The 16,819-nt window shown below is 34.4% G+C and overlaps 2 protein-coding genes across 3 annotated transcripts; one reads left to right on the top strand and one right to left on the bottom strand.

Moving 5' to 3' along the window:
• Nucleotides 1–3,494: 3,494 nt before the first annotated feature.
• LOC129894126 (uncharacterized) lies at nucleotides 3,495–6,107 on the bottom strand. Its single transcript, XM_055969659.1, has one exon. It carries the CDS (start codon nucleotides 6,105–6,107, stop codon nucleotides 3,495–3,497), a length of 2,613 nt encoding a protein of 870 aa, XP_055825634.1.
• LOC129894129 (flavin-containing monooxygenase FMO GS-OX-like 9) lies at nucleotides 5,714–16,789 on the top strand. 2 transcript variants are annotated; one of them, XM_055969661.1, is made up of 9 exons: nucleotides 5,714–5,794; nucleotides 5,898–6,082; nucleotides 12,099–12,672; nucleotides 13,099–13,169; nucleotides 14,821–14,979; nucleotides 15,084–15,166; nucleotides 15,509–15,644; nucleotides 15,978–16,151; nucleotides 16,265–16,789. In XM_055969661.1, exons 3-9 carry the CDS (start codon nucleotides 12,120–12,122, stop codon nucleotides 16,454–16,456), a joined length of 1,368 nt encoding a protein of 455 aa, XP_055825636.1. In that variant the 5' UTR covers nucleotides 5,714–5,794; nucleotides 5,898–6,082; nucleotides 12,099–12,119; the 3' UTR covers nucleotides 16,457–16,789. The 2 variants fall into 2 exon arrangements, with proteins under 2 accessions (XP_055825636.1, XP_055825637.1); XM_055969662.1 differs by having other exon boundaries at nucleotides 5,718–5,794; nucleotides 5,885–6,082.
• The last annotated feature ends 30 nt before the right edge of the window (nucleotides 16,790–16,819 follow it).

The raw sequence follows: 16,819 nt of genomic DNA, 5'->3' as shown, positions 1-16,819 counted from the left end.
GTGAATTTTTTTTCTTTTCTTTCTCAATTTACCTGGCAATAAACTCGCCCCGCCCCGCCCCGGCTCATCTCACCGGCCGGCCCTTCAGTATTCTATTTATGGTTAGTGATTATTTATGAGTCCAATTAAAATTAAAATTAAGTATCATAATTAAAATACCTCATATGTCGTCTTCTTCTTTTTCACGTTCAAGTACTGCTTCCAATACACATTGTTTTTACTTAGTATTTGTTTTATGTTAAATTAATTATTATCGTTTTCTTCAATTAAGATTATGTTTACTTTACTTGGAGATGAGGGTAAGTAAAATAGTAGTTTATTGTTTCTTTTTAAATTTGTGGTAGGTTATTCAAGCATTAAATCTTGTGTTTTTTTTCCCGGTTATATTGTCTCTCCCCCCTCTTACTTGAGGTCAGTTTCTTTAGTTTTTTAACATTATCAATTGTTTATAGATTATGCACTTTTATTGGTTCATTCTTAACGTATTATACTACAGAAAATGGATATTAATGTTTCAAGTGTAGTTGTCAATTGATATTTTATATATGAATGTTCATTCAATTTACCAACATAAAAGTTAATTTATTTCTTATACACATTAGTTTTGAAGAATAATGCGCTCATCATAATTCTGGCAAACTTGAACAATTCAAAATCCAATTGCATTGTCACAATTTTTTTTAATGTTAGACTACATTTTTATGGTATGTTTTCTTACATGGCTAATGATATATTGAACTTTTTAAGATGAACATTCAATGTAGTCAATAACAATTTTTGTTATTATAGGTCAATTAAAGTTACAACAACAAAAAAAAACATATCCTAAAAACAACGTCTATGAGAAGATATTAGGTGAGATGCAACTATATAATATATTATTAGTTCATGCCATAAAATATGCATAACTACATATATTATATATCTGACTTAACTGAATTATTTTTCTTTGCAAATTTTGAAGGCATCCAATTTTATTTTTCAATTATTGCATCTTGTGGTAATGTTCTTTTTACTATTTAAATGAATATTGTATTTATCTTTTTGTACTTAATAATATCATACACACAATAATTTATTTTTTTATATATATTTTATTATTAATTAACGCGATACATACGTGCATATATGAAAGAATAAAATAATTATATTTTTTATATGTTAAATAGTTATTTTAATTACATGATATATGAAAGGACTTAAATATTCCAACGCCATTAAGGACCATTTTGATCATTTTCTCTAAATATTTAAGATTATGTATTCAGCGGATATTAGTAACTCATTCAATTAATTACTGGAACTTTTAAGACTCACACACAAAAAAAATGTGGCGTAATGAATCAGGTCCTTCAAGTTTTGAGTATGAAAAAATCAATGGAAACCCTTCTCTTCTAATGGGATCCTATGCTCTGAAACATCAACGAGGTACCGGACAGCTAAGAAAAAAAACAAAAAAAGAAGAAGCTGGTAAGACTCTTTGTCTCCCCCGGTAAAACCATCCTCTCTGTTGAAGTCACATAACTGAGGAAGTCGTGGTAGAGTTAGATCTGAAATTTGATAATTTTGCGAGTGATTTTTATTTTTTGTTGATTAATTAACTTTGATAGTAAAAGTAAGTTGAGTGTTGCTGAAATTTGAAGAATTTGATCTCAACAACGATGTGATCTCCTGTATGAAAATTTGAGGCCTGACCGTGTTCTAACCTGTATTCTTCATTTTAATTTTTCAATTATAGTATAATTTTGAGATTTGCAAATGGTAGGGTATTTGTGAGGACCTTGCAATACTGGAAATTAATTAGTACTATTTCTTATTCCAGGTTGTTCAAAACCGAACCGAAACCAATAAATCCAACGGAAAAAAAAGTTATTAATTTATCGGTAATGGGTTATTAATTTAGCGGTTTTGTTAATGGTTTTAATTTTTTATATTACCGGGTTATCGATTTTTAATGGTTTAAATTTTTTTCTTAACAGGTTAACCGATAACCCGATAGTAACTTAATAATTTATATTTATTACTATTCGATATATAAAATCCTTTTTAGTTTTCATACTTTTATTTCTTGTTGTCTCAAATTCTTGGTTATTATACAATGTTTTACATTTGCTTTTGAGCAAGACACAATTTATCAACTCATGTGCATGGTTCTTTTGGTTTGTCACCTTGTTTCTAAGCGATTTTCAATAATTTTTTAAAATCAAATTTTAACGGTTAAACCGATAACCGAACCAATAATGATCAATAACCAATAATCGAGAAGGGGAGCCTTGGAGTAACTGGTAAAGTTGCTGCCATGTGACCAGGAGGTCACGGGTTCAAGCCTTGGAAACAGCCTCTGGCAGAAATGCAAGGCAAGGCTGCGTACAATAGACCCTTGTGGTCAGGCCCTTCCCCGGACCCCGCGCATAGCGGGAGCTTTAGTGCACCGGGCTGCCCTTTTTTAACCAATAATCGATAAGCCAATATCTTAATAGTTCTATTACAGTTTGGCATGTCTATCAACCGATAACCGATAAACTTCAAAACCGAACCGACCCGATCGATACGTAGCCCTATTTATAGATATAGGAATGCATATGGAAAGGAAGCTGACACTTAATTTTGCATTCCGTTTTGGAGCAATTCTGAGTGATACTTCTTCTAATGCTTATTAGCTTTGTAGATTTAGGAGCGTTTCTTTATCTGATGGAGAGAAATAATGTTAAAGACTTTTTTGTTTTTATATATCAAGTAATTGTTGTGCTCAGATGCATGAAATGAACACATGGTATATGTATGCATTAGGAAGAAGTAGCAGCTAAAAGTAAACCCTTTTTCTTTGGTGAAACATGATATTTTTGCACCCAAATCAATCAGAATAGTTATGTTCAGCAATTTCTTCTTATAAGTCTCTGGTGGAAGACATGTTTCTCTGTTATCTTATTTTAGTTCTCTTTTTTTTTGGTTATGTGAAGCGCCTCCTATATGTTACACAGTTATGCTCATTTTGGATACAACTCAGTGCCTATTCCCTTGTTTGTAGATACTACATAAGAGACATCAAGCAATCATGGAGTGAAAAATCTAGTTCATGTTCCTAGGTTGTTCAACTCTAGGAGAATGTTTAAAGAGTAAGAAAACGTTATTGATTCTATCTACCGCAATGTAAGTATCCATTGGTATCTATAAAATTCTGTTGTTCTGTTATCTTTTAAACTGCAACAGAGGACAAACTTTGATGTTTTAATTATGATCAATTGTCTTAGACAAAGAATACACAAGTATGAATAATGTGTAGAAGTGTAAAATATAATGTCATGTTACAAAAATAACTTACAACTACACTACTACACCTGTTCAATGACATTTACGGAGTAAATAGAATCAGTTAGAAAGTATATATATTCAGAAAGAGGAGTGCTTGAAATCCTGCACCTACTGCTTCAGTTACGTAACTCAATTTATCTATTAATATATATACAGATCCCTTGTGTCAAAGCACATAGTTATCATCTGCAAATAATTGGCGGTGAGGATGTTGGATCCTGAAGGGAGATTACAGTTTCAAAAGCACCTACCAAAGCCTGGACCTTGCTTCTCCTGGTCTCCTCAAGCTTGGTTGCAGTCTCTTCGATCACATTGTTGAACAAGATTGGAACCTCTTTTTTGTCTCGTCTATAGTGGTGTCGAAGATTAACTTTCATAGTTTCATCTTTAGCAGCATTTGACTTTCCATAAGCAATAAATCTCCGAGAGCTTCTTCCTCTAACACGAGCACTTCCATTTCCGTTGTTCTCTAGTATTTTGGGCGGCCTGAATTTTAGTCTCCTTGGACTGAGTTTCTCAGATTGAAAATCAATTATTTTTCCTGTCCTGAACTTGAGATTTTTAGGACTGCAAATTGCAGCCCTTCCAGCTTTTATATCTTGGTTTGGACTTGTGGTTCCACTTTTCTTGGAACTGCTGACTGTTGCATCACCATTAACAGACTCGCATGCAGAAGTTGATGATAGGGATGATTTACTGTTGCCAAGCTTTCCGGAGCTACTGCCATCAGAATGTAGAGAAGTTGACAGAGTGAGGAGTGAAGGTTTCTTTCCTCTTATTGGGCCATGCCTATCTAAGGACGAGACTCTGGCCTTCCATTTTTCCCGAGAGATCTTTATGCTCTGGCTTTTAGTCTTTGATTCTCTGATGTACAAGGTTCCCTTTGGAACACTCCTCTGACTTCCTAGCTCCATCTTGTCATGCTTAAGACTAGTCCATTTTCTAAGTTGAGATGCCTTGTTTGGAAAGTTTTCATGACTTGGTTGCACTTTCTTCGTTCGTGCAAGGCCGGTCAAATTATTAATATGAGCTACCTTGTTTGGATCATCTTTACAATCCACACCGCCTGTTTTATTAGGAAGACTAATCTGCTTATTGCGTTGAGATACCATTCCTGGGGAATTGTTATTTAACTTTTTGCCTGATACCCTCTTCACAGAAATTCTTGTAGAGAGGGAAATAGTTGTGGCATCCTTTTTCTTGCTCAACCCGGAGGATCCTTTTTTGACAGCTATTTTGGTGGATGCTGGGATTTTCTTTCCCTGGGTTCGAAAAGTTGTCAGGCTCTTGAAATTTGGTAGCGCACTTGATCTTAATGGTTTCTTCCCTATATGCAACTTGACAGTTGTAGCCATTTCTGGGACTTCCCTTGATGCTGTTACAAGTCTTGTGGGCTGGAGGGTCCTCGCCTTCTTTTTAAGATCACTTTCCACTGTGTATTTGTGAACTTCTTGGGGAGAACCTGTTGGAACACTCAGAGAACATGACAAGACCTTGGATTCACCCATTTCAATACCTAAGCTGCCAGTTGAGTTTCTTCTCAAATAGCCAACTCCAGACTCAATTTTGTCCAGGTTCGCTGTCATGCGAACATCCTTTTTCTTGCTCAACTCATAAGATGCAGTGTCCTTATCCTTCCTGCTTCCTGTGTTTGTTTTGGTGGTTGCATCATCCAATACAGACCCCTGAAGTGTTGGCAAACCCCCTGTAATAAGACTCTCACTGTATCTTCTTCTGCTTAGTTTGTTGCTTCTTGACACAGAATAATCATTTTCTTCAAGAGGCTTCAGCTTCAAATCACTTCGATGACTTGCAGAAACAGCTAATTTTTTGGTGCATGCTTGCATTTCCTTTCTATGGGAAGTTTTCAGCCTTCTGACATTTGCAGGTAGTTTAGTTGAGTGTAGTGGTTTCTTCCGTATCTGGCACTTCACAGTTGTAGCCAGTTTTGAATTTTCTCCTGATGATGTAACAGATGTTGTGGACATGTGAGTCCTCACCTTTGTTTTACAGTTGCCTTCCACCCCATCTTTGTTAGCGTCAGAAGAACCTATTGGAACACTCACATGACGTGACAAAACCTTGGAGTCACCCATTTCAATACCTAAATTGTCAGTTGAGTTCCTTCTCAAATAACTGAGTTCATGCTCAATTTTCTCCAAGTTTGCAGGTTTTCCGACAGCCTTCTTGTTGCCCAACTTAGAAGATCCAGTGTTCTTGTCCATCCCGCTTCCTTTGTTTGGTGTGCCGGTTGCTCCACCCAACAGAGAATCCTGTGCAATTGATGATCCCCTTGGTATGATAATGTCACTGTATCCTTTTATCCTCAGCTTATGGCTTCTGGACATAGAATTAGCATTTTCCTGCAAAGACTTCATCTTCAAACCATTTCGTTGTTTTACAGAAACAGCTAATCTTTTGGTGTATGCTGGGATCTCCTGTCTCTGGATTTTAGCAGTTTCACGCCTCTTGAAATTCACAGGTAGCTTACTTGAGCGTAGTAGTGGTCTCTTCCTTATCTGCACCTGTACAGTTGTAGCCAGTTCTGGTATTTTTTCTGATGCTGCTACAGTTCTACTCAGCAGGGAAGTCCTTGCTTTTGTTGTTTGATCATCACGTTCAGCACCTTTGCAAGCGTCATGGCAAGAACCTTTTGGATCACTCAGATAACGTGACAAGACCTTGGATTTAGCAATTTGAATGCCTAAGCTGCCAGTTGAGTTCCTTCTCAAAAAGCGAGCTTCACGCTCAATTCTCTCCAAATGTGCAGGTATGCCAACAACCATGTCAGTCATTTTGAGCTAGAGCAATGAAACTAGTACCACTGCAGATATATCATGAGATACAGAGAGGTTTAGTAAAGAATCTCACATAGCTTGTTTCGTTTCATGTTTTCACAACTGTTAAATTCAAGCACTTGCCGAGAAAAGGTTATAAGAAGCATAGACAAATCTCACAAGTGCAGCATTCTAGTGGGGAAAAAAACAAGGACCTGTGAGAAAACTGATACCAATAAAAAAGCAACTTTATATCCTGTTTACCAGTAAAGATTTGGTGGCACTCATGTTTTTCCGTCCTCTTATTTGTATGATTAAACATAACCATATCATTCCCCATAGTTAATATCTATGTTGGTCGGATTCTTAAAAATGTTCGACATGCATATCTGACACAGGTTCAATAACATTTTTTGGGAGAGTCTGACAAAACATAGGTCAACATATAAAAACCTACCGTAACCAAGATGATTCGAAGGATATGATCAACAGTTGGAAAGCTAAAGAAAATATGCTATTATGCATTGACAGGACAACAATTTTTAAGCGAAGAACATTGTAAAAGGATGAAAAGAAAGTACTTATTCTGCAGCTTGCACTTCTGCCTCCATTTGAATATTCCTCAAAATACACTGTTATTCTTATTACCTAAATTAATGCATCCAAATTAGATAACTCTTATCAAGATATAAGTAACAAATTGTATATGATTATAAAGACGTATAGATCTGGCAGATATATATTTGACAACAATTCAGTAACAAAAATACGTTGTGACAGAGAAACGTATGATGCACCAATTTATGAGAAAAAGAAATGTCATTTCGTTTCGATAAATAAAACATCCCATAATATCCTTTGATCAAAATTAATAAATATGTTTACTTCCTAGACCATATATCCCAATTATCATCTACATTATTCTGCAACAAATTCAGGGATAAAGAAAAGTGAAAATTGCTATTGAAAGATAAATTTAAATTTAAAAGGTAATATTGAGTTCATCCTGGGCGTGTAAAATTAATTAGATTGTATCATTAATTCAAACATTACGTCAAGAAGCAAAACCAAAACCTAAATTCAGACAAAATGAATTGAATATTTCATTAACATGGATTCTTTTCATCTTCAATTAGAGATCAATCTTTGAAGAACACAATCAAGAACCATTTAACATAAACAAAAAATGAAAATTCTGGTGGAAAATCAAAGTTGATATTATACCTTTTTCTTGATAAGTTGGGAATGGAAAAGCAAAGAGAGAGGGACTCTAACAATTTGTTGGTAATTTTTTGAGGGAGCAGAATTTCTAAAATTGCAAAGAAAGAAAACAAAATGAAAAAATAAAAATAAAGAGATAAAACAATAAGATAGAAGAGGGGAATTTTAAAATTCATAGACAAATATTTTTGTAAGAATAAGCGTGATTAATGCATGGGATATAGATAAGCTTTGACATTAACAAAAAATAGAGAAAAAAAAATCTTGATTATCAGGAATATAGGTTGTGGTTGGTCCTAAGAGTTGACTCCAAACTTATTTCTCGTTCATAAAAAGAAAAAGTCACTAAACAAATTCTTCTATATTAGCACCCCGGTGCTAAACTGTTGACCCCTAAGAGACCTCCTGGTTCTGTTGATTGATTCTCTAAAAATATTGGCGCGTCTGTGTTAGATGCATTATTTTAATTTTGGAGAATTCGAGCAGCATAATTCTGAAGTGAGTTTACTAATTATATGAAACTTGTGTGCAGTTGCTTGGGAGATGACATTAATTGCAGATAAATGTATATTTCGAAGTGTTTGAATCAGCTATTTTGTTAAAAATAATTTGGCTCATTTTGCAAATATATCTCAGTTCCACTCTTTAAATTGTAGCTTTGCAAATGCTGGCTATATTTTAAAAGATAGTCCTTAAAAGTGGATATATTTGAAAATCATCTGAACTTTTGGGCTTTGGCTCTTCATTTCCATCTTCGAACCTTCAAAGAAAAGATTTTAGCCTAAGGATTATACATCAACTCACAAAGGATATCGAGTAAGTTTGCTCAGTCGACAAGAGAGGATTCGAGTCACGAAGAGAGCAAAATGAAATGCTGCCAGGGAGGAGTTTAAAAGAAATAATCAGTTGCTCGGTCTAAAGACTAAGGTGCCGTTTGGCCCCAAGTAGTTTTTGAGAAAAACTTGAAAAAAACTTGGAAACTAATGTTTGGCCATATAATTTGCTATTACTTGGCAAACATCCCAAGTTCCCAAGTTCTAGGGAAAACTAGAACTTGGAAAATTTTAAAATTTTAAAAATTACCCAAATTTTTATATTTTATTAAAACACTCATAATTTTTTAATTCCAACTAATATTTATCAACCAACTTACTCCATTTGTGTGGACAACCAACACCATTAAATAACTTCTCTATCAATTAATAAATAACCAAACTATTCTTTTCAACAATTTATTTTTAATACGATTAATGTATTGCTCTTGCCCATATTGTTATTTTGTTGTTGTTGATTTTTATCAATTATGTTATAAGGTTTTTTTTAACAAAACATATTCATTATAAAATGATAATACAAACTTATGGATATTTTCAATAATTTTTAGTACTTATGGGTACAAAATAATATTTTTTGAAACAGTCAAATATTCTTTGAGAAATCTGTCTCCAAACACGTGGTAAAACTTCATCAAAACTTTACCCAAAAATAACTTGCCAAAGAATATTTGAAATTTGAGGCCAAACTCTAGCTAAATGCATGAATAACTAGTCAAAAGAGCAAATAAAGACTTAAACAACATCACCCAACACATAAAAAGGAAAACTTAATAATAAAAAGAAAATCAACTTTAACATCCCACTTCACAAAAAAAGAAAAGATTTAGAAAATTTGTCAGACAACTTTTATTATTTGGATCCATGAAGCAAAATTTCTAACTTGTAGGCCAAGCATTGTACAATGTACAATATAAAAGAAACTAAACTCCAAGGCTCGAGACTTTAATAATTGCATATTTGCATGAGAAACTTGACATAAACCTTTTTTGACGTTTCATCTTTTTTCTTTTTCGAAACCTTGCTTTTTAAGTTTCAACAATGACATGGTCCTTAATTATGAAATAAAGTTGGTGTTGAAAGTATATTAAAAAAGGAGTCTATAAATGCCTTTTTCCACATCATCTTGACCAATGATGTTTGTCTCCACAATTTTCAAGCAAGTGACTCATAATTTACTAGTAGAAGTACTACTTATTTAAGTGTAAAACACGAGTCATGCTTGTCCTATTATACTTGAATTGCACCCCAAGAAGAAATATCACTAGCTACAAATTATGAAAATCATACTCTAGTGCAAGATTATCACTTAAATTGGAGTGGGATGAATATAATCATTTCATTCTTAATCAGAGATCTCAATTTGAATCATAATAAGAAAAAATCCTGATAATTAAGTGCACTTTCACTTTATTTGATCACACGCGACATAAATCTGAATTAATTGAATCCCAAAACAAATACTAACCTACATCAAATATGAGAGGAAAAAAAGTTAGAAGAGTCATGAGTGCTATGAAAATGTACCTCTTTTTTCATTATTCTTAAGTTTAAAGAGGACAAAAACAAAAAAAGGTTGATATGCATGGTGAATTGGTAACACGACGTCATGATTATTGATGTTCCCTTGGCTTCAAGAAAGGAGAAATCAAATGCTATATATAATAACAATGATAACCTAATTATGTTTAGCATCTAACTATCATGTTTATTTGCTTAACTATTATATAATCTCTAAAATTAACCACCCCATAACATGCATGTCAATTATCAAATTTAATTTTAAAATATTTCCATGATGTGTGGGTGGTGTGTTGGGGGGTAAGAATTGTTGTAGATTGAAGTCAAAAAATTAGTGAGCAAGTCAAATACAGCTGATAATGAGTGCCTTAAAAATATAGTCTGGCATACATGTAGGTAATTAAGCATAGATTATTCAATCTACTAACCAGGTAAGAGTATTATATACTTTCAACTTGTCCTTTTAAATGTATACTTCAATCTATTTTTCCAAGTCTCCAAGTCAAGCATCTCTCTCTTTCTCTCATTGGTCTAAATATAGGGAATTTATAAACTTAAATAATTTTATTGTGATAATTTTGAGGTTTTAACATGAAAGTAATAAGTTGATATGATGACAAGAGAAACAATCTATTTTTCGCTTTCTTCTTTTGTTATTAAACTCTCGGGTGAAGTTAGGTGTAAGAGTTTCATTTGAATTTTTTTATCGAGAAAATATACTATATAGATAAGTAAACTTTTTAAATCATATATATATATATATATATATATATATATATATATATATATATATATATATATATATATATATATATATATATATATATAATAAATATTGAATTCTCTTAGTTTATTCATGTATTTAACTTTTTCTATTTTGAATTTTCTTGATGAAGTTTTCGACTCCACCACTTATTAAAAACTGACATTTCATGTTACTACAAACTTCGCACAAACATTTCAAGGATTGTTGGTTAAGAATCGAATTGTTCATATGTTAAAATCAATAGAACTAGTACATGTTTTGGTAGCATTTTAATTGATATGCATAAAATTCAACACATCAAGTATAGTGTTTGACTATCAGTATAAGTCATTCATGTATTATTTTATACAAACAAAAAATAAAGTAACTATTACATAAATAATTAAATTTTGTATAAGCAATCATACATTATTAATACCTGAATAATTCTAGTCACTTACCCTTAATGATCAAAGCGGAAGTGGCACAGTAGAGCTATATATCCCATGGCTCGAGGGGTTCTAGGAAATTACAACATATTATTATGATCTACTATATTTTTAAATCAAAACTCACCATAAATTAACGTTATCGCAAACGTCTCAAATACAGTTTTGTTGATTTATATAATATTATATGTGAATGTGTCAGTTAACAACAACTTAATTATAGTGTAATTTAGAAAGACTCTAAGGAATGTTTAAACTGTCCCACCAAATCAAATCACCTACTACTAAACAAGTCTTTAGGGTATCATTATTTATTATTACATAAATAAAATTAGTGGGTCGCACCGCATGCACGTCATATTAATAACAATATATAGTATACACGAGCGGAGCCATCTATTGTTCGGGGCGAAAAATTATATTATTTATAAATAGTTAAAATAATTTTTTTATGTATATATAGTAGATACTAAACCTCCTTCGGCAAGTTCATGTGTCTACTTCTTCAAATTTTGAAATTCTAGCTCCGCAGCTGATAGTATATGCTGATAGTATAGTAGAAATTGTTTTGGTATACAAGTGGCCAATTGTTTTGGTAGCTTTGTCCACCTTTGGATGAAAGTTATCCAAAGGGTGAGTCTTCTGCTTGAAGCCATGTTCCCCTGACATACATTATGTGGAAACAAATTCTTTCTTTTTATTAAAGTAGAAGGAAGGAAAAATGCTCTCTATTTTAATGATTAATGAATAAGAATTGTAGAACTAATGACTCAAAATTAAAGGCTACTTTAAAGAAATAAATATGTACCCGCACTGTGTTTATAACTTTACATCAAAGCAATGCATGCAAGACATGTATCTCTCGTATACATAGTTATCACTCAAACCATAGTTAAGTGCTATATATTCTTAAGTTTTAAGATGTGATTAGGTTAATTTGTTCGGTTTGGTGCAAACACCGGATAGGGTAGGTATTTACCACCTAAAAAAATTCAAGGTTAAACGACAAGAGTTTTCTTTCCAAAATGGGAATTCATGGAGACATAAACCAACCAAATTAACAAGTATTATTTAGTCACGTGTCTCCTTCCCAACATATCTCCCTTATAAGATATAGTAGTATATATAAGAGTTAATCAGTCTCATTTTTTCTCATTCCCAGCATACACCCCACCCCCACACACATCATTTTTAACTTCCAACAACATAAAACACAAGAATTAAACTGCATTGCTTCCAGGAGTTTTTCCCAGTATCAACCATGGTTTCTGAGAGAAATTTGTCCAAGAATGTGTGCATAATTGGTGCTGGACCGTCAGGGTTGGTGGCAGCTAGGGAGCTGAGGAAGGAAGGGCACAATGTGGTGGTTTTTGAACAAAACCATGATGTGGGAGGGCAATGGCTATATCAACCTAAAGTTGAACATGAAGATGCTTTAGGAAGGACTAATGTCCAAATGGTACATAGCAGTATTTATGCATCATTAAGGCTGACATCACCAAGAGAGATCATGGGGTTTACTGATTTTCCTTTTGTGGTGAAGAAAGGGAGAGATCCAAGGAGATTTCCTGGACACAAGGAGCTTCTCTTGTATTTACAAGATTTTTGTGAATACTTTGGACTAAGGGAGATGATAAGATTCAATACTAAGGTTGAGTATGTGGGGATGCTGAATTATCCTGAATTTGGCAAGGACTTGAGATGGATTGTGAAGAGCAAAGAGAAGGAAGCTGAGAAAGGGGTGGAGGAAGTCTTTGATGCTGTGGTTGTTGCAACTGGCCATTACTCTCAACCAAGGTTACCCAACATTAAAGGTTTGTCAAAATCTCCATATCTTTTCTCACTCGAGTTTAAGTTTTGTACATTGATAGACTGATACTGCACATTATCATCAGATAAAGTTGATCTAAAACAACAGGTAACTGATCACCATAACAAGCTTAATATGGCAAGCTGAAAAGTAAAATACTAATCTACTAAGTTGATCAAATTGTATTGGTACTGTAGCAAAAAGATGCCAGAGTTATAACTAACATTATCAATCAAAGCAATTCCTTCATAGTCAGGTCATTTCATGGTACAGTTGAATAAGAAAATCAGACTTTTTTATCAAAGTTGATTACAGAATGAATTATATACTTGCATAAACACATAATGTAGAGTTTGTAATTACTTCTGTTCTTTCTATCCGATAGTATAAAAGTGACACTAAAAGATTTTCATCTGTTTTGTTTGATAAGGAATGGATGCATGGAGAAGAAAGCAGATGCATAGCCACATTTACAGGGTGCCAGAACCCTTTCGGAATGAGGTAATATAAAAAATCTCTACAATCATAGAAATGAATGATATCTGTTTTTACTTTTTCTATTTTAAATAATAATTGTGTTGCAAGATCCAGAAACATAATTAATCTATAAGCTATAACATCTCAACAACAACAACATACCCAATGAAGTCCCACAAGTGGGGTCTGGAGAGGCTAGAGTGTACGTAGACCTTATCACTACCTCATAGAGATGGAGAGCCTGTTTTCGAAAGTATCTCGGCTCAAAAGTATCAGTCCCAAAAAAAGAGAGAGCAACAGTATATATACAAATCATATCATGCAAATTCTACGAGACAAGAACAATACCAATAGCAAAATAAAGTGATAATCAAAGGGCAATAACAACACAACTATACTGGCACGCCTAGACCTAAGACCTACCCTGAACCGTCACAGGGCAAGACAACATTCTATCCCTGCTAACCTTCTACCATAACGCGACCTCCACTCCTTTCTATCTAAGGTCATGTCCTCGGTGATATGAAGTTGCGCATATCCTGTCTAATCACTTTCTCCAATACTTTTTCGGTCTATCCCTACCCCTCCGTATAACCCCAAAATCCAATCGTTCGCACCTCTTAACTGAGGCGTCCACACACCTCCTCTGCACATGCCCAAACCTTCGCAGTCTCACTTCTCTCATCTTGTCTGCCACAGAGGCCACTCTCACCTTCTCCCAAATAACCTCATCCCTAATCTTATCACTCCTAGTATGTCCACACATTCATTTCAACATATTCATCTCTGCGACATGCATCTTCTGAACATGAGAGTTCTTGACTGGCCAGCACTCCGCACCATATAACAACAATGGTCTAACCACCATTCTGTAGAACTTACCTTTAAGTTTTGGTGGTACCTTCTTATCACACAAGACTCCAGAGGCAAGCCTCCACTTCGTCCATGCTGCCCCAATGCGATGCGTGACATCATCGTCGATGTCCCCACTACTCTGGATGACGGACCCAAGATATCTAAAGCTTTCTCTCTTGGGGATAGGTTGAGTGGCAAGCCTTACTTCCATGCCTTGTTCATCCATCGCACCAATGAATTTGCACTCCATGTACTCTGTCTTGGTCCTGCTCAATTTGAATCCTTTGGACTCCAGAGTTTGTCTCCAACCTCCAACCTATCATTAACTTTGTCTCGAGTCTCATCATCAAAACTATGTCATGTGCGAATAGCATACACCATGGAACCTCCTCCTGGATAGACCGTGTCAGCTCATCCATCACCAGGGCAAAAAGAAAAGGACTCAGCACAGATCCATGATGTAGTCCTATCTTAACAGGAAAGTGCTCTAAGTCACTTTCCACCGTCCTAACCTGAGTCTTGGCTCCGGCATACATATCCTTTATCGCCCTAATATACACCATCAGAACACCTTTAGCATCCAGACACCTCCAGAGAACATCCCTCGAAACTTTGTCAAGCTATAACATCTCATGTTGTCATAATTCAAACTCCAGTGCATGTCCTATATTCCAATAACATAAAACAAAATTCCAGTACTGCCAACAGTGGACTACATGACTATATCATCTAAGTTTTCTCTTAAAGAAGAGTTAACTTTGTTTTGAAACAAACTTCAACTCTTGTCCTTACAACTTGCTAACTATTTTTAACTTAGCAGGTAGTTGTGGTGGTTGGAAACTCACTAAGTGGTCAGGATATAGGAATGGAGCTTGTAGATGTGGCAAAGGAGATCCATCTCAGTGCCAAATCTCTTGATGTTTCTGAAGGATTGTCAAAAGTTATATCCAAGCACCATAATTTACATCTTCGTCCTCAGGTTTGTTAAATTAAAAATTTGATGATGCAGTTAACTGAAACAAGAAAACCCCAAGACATTTTTCATATATTCGATAATATAACTAATTTAGAATGAAAATGCAGATAGATTCATTACATGAAGATGGGAGGGTATTGTTCGTAAATGGCACTTCAATCGTTGCAGACACTATCATATACTGTACAGGGTAAAATGCTCTATTTCCATGCACTTGTCTTTGCTAGTAGTAAAAGAGAGTTTAAAAGTAGAGGCCGAAGATAAAACCCAAGTGATGTTATAACTAGCTTGAGGACTTCATCCATCTACTAGACATTCTAATCTCATTCTGTCTTATGTAGCTTCAATATATATAATCTTATTTCAAAAAGATAAAAGAATTATTGTGTAGTAAAAAGTACTTTGAATTCACCATAAGTAGTGAGACAGAACTAGGAAGTGCTTTGATGTGGTTTTGTCTTAAAGTGAAAACAATCTTGTTACAGCAACTGGATAATGACAAATCCAATTTTTTTTTTTTTGCATTGTACAGGTACTCCTACTCCTTTCCATTTCTTGACACCAAAGGAATGGTAGTAGTTGATGATGACAGAGTGGGCCCACTTTATGAGCATACCTTCCCCCCTTCTCTTGCTCCCTCTCTCTCCTTCATTGGTGTACCCAGAAAGGTAACCACTTCCTGACAAATCCGGTTTCGTTCCATTCTCCGGGCCCAAACTCGGGACCTCTAATTAAAAATGAAGGGATATTTCCTGGTTACCACCACACCACAACCACTTCCCAACTGTTAACCCCTACACATTTGTACAACAATTAATCAACCAATAATTAATTGTGCCTTAATTTCAAATTTAAGAAATAGCTTTAGTCCTAATTATATTCTTGAAAAACAGCTTCTATCACTATTTTGGATTACTGTCCATAAATGGATTATTATCTTTTTTTAAAAAGAGATGGAGTATCAGTTACTAGATCTTTCTTTTTTCTTATTTATAATGTAGCTCATAGGGTTTCCTTTCTTTGAGTCACAAGCAAAATGGATTGCCCAGCTGCTGTCTGGGAAAAGAACACTCCCCTCATGGGATGAGATGATGCAAATCATCAAGGAATTTTATCGTTCAAGAGAAGTTGCTGGCATTCCAAAGCATAATACCCATGATCTTGCTAATTTTGAGGTAAAGTTATTGAAGTTGCTCAAAAACCAATTGTCACAAGTTGACTTGAGCATTTAAGCCACGGAACTAGGAAAACCTACTAAATGTTGTGTTTGACTGAATTTCTTTGGCAGTACTGTGACAAGTATGCAGACTACATAGGATTCCCACATTTAGAAGAATGGAGGAAAGAACTCTGCCTATCAGCACTAAGAAATGCAGATACAAACTTGGATACATATCGAGATTCATATGATGACAGTGAGATGCTACAAGCAGCTTATCAAAGCCCACACTTCGCTCACCTTGGTCCCGAGGCTTTTTGAATCTGAAAGCATAAATACAGATGTTTACAGATGGAGTAGGACCAATTTTAATTCATTTATTTTCTGAGCAGATTTGTTCCACTATTTATATTTACTAGCTTCTACCGGAGTGGAAAGAAAAGTTTTACATATTACTTTCGACTTCATCCCTACCTATGGAAATTCAAAAAGGTATCTGGTTGAATGCTCGACTTTGTAAGAAAAGATGATGGTATTCATGAAAGAAATTTTGTTCTCCTTTTTATTAAAGAATTTTATCTGAATTCTCTAGAAACTATTGTATGATATGTGATTTGAAATCCATTTATAAGACCCGCATTCATGTTCTGATTAGCACCATTTGTAATTTCATTCCTCAATACG

This window comes from Solanum dulcamara, chromosome 7, assembly GCF_947179165.1.
Source record: "Solanum dulcamara chromosome 7, daSolDulc1.2, whole genome shotgun sequence".
In the NCBI taxonomy this organism is placed as follows: Eukaryota; Viridiplantae; Streptophyta; class Magnoliopsida; order Solanales; family Solanaceae; genus Solanum; species Solanum dulcamara.
The sequence above is the reverse complement of the archived record's forward strand: the minus strand, read 5'-3'. Positions and strand labels throughout refer to the sequence as shown.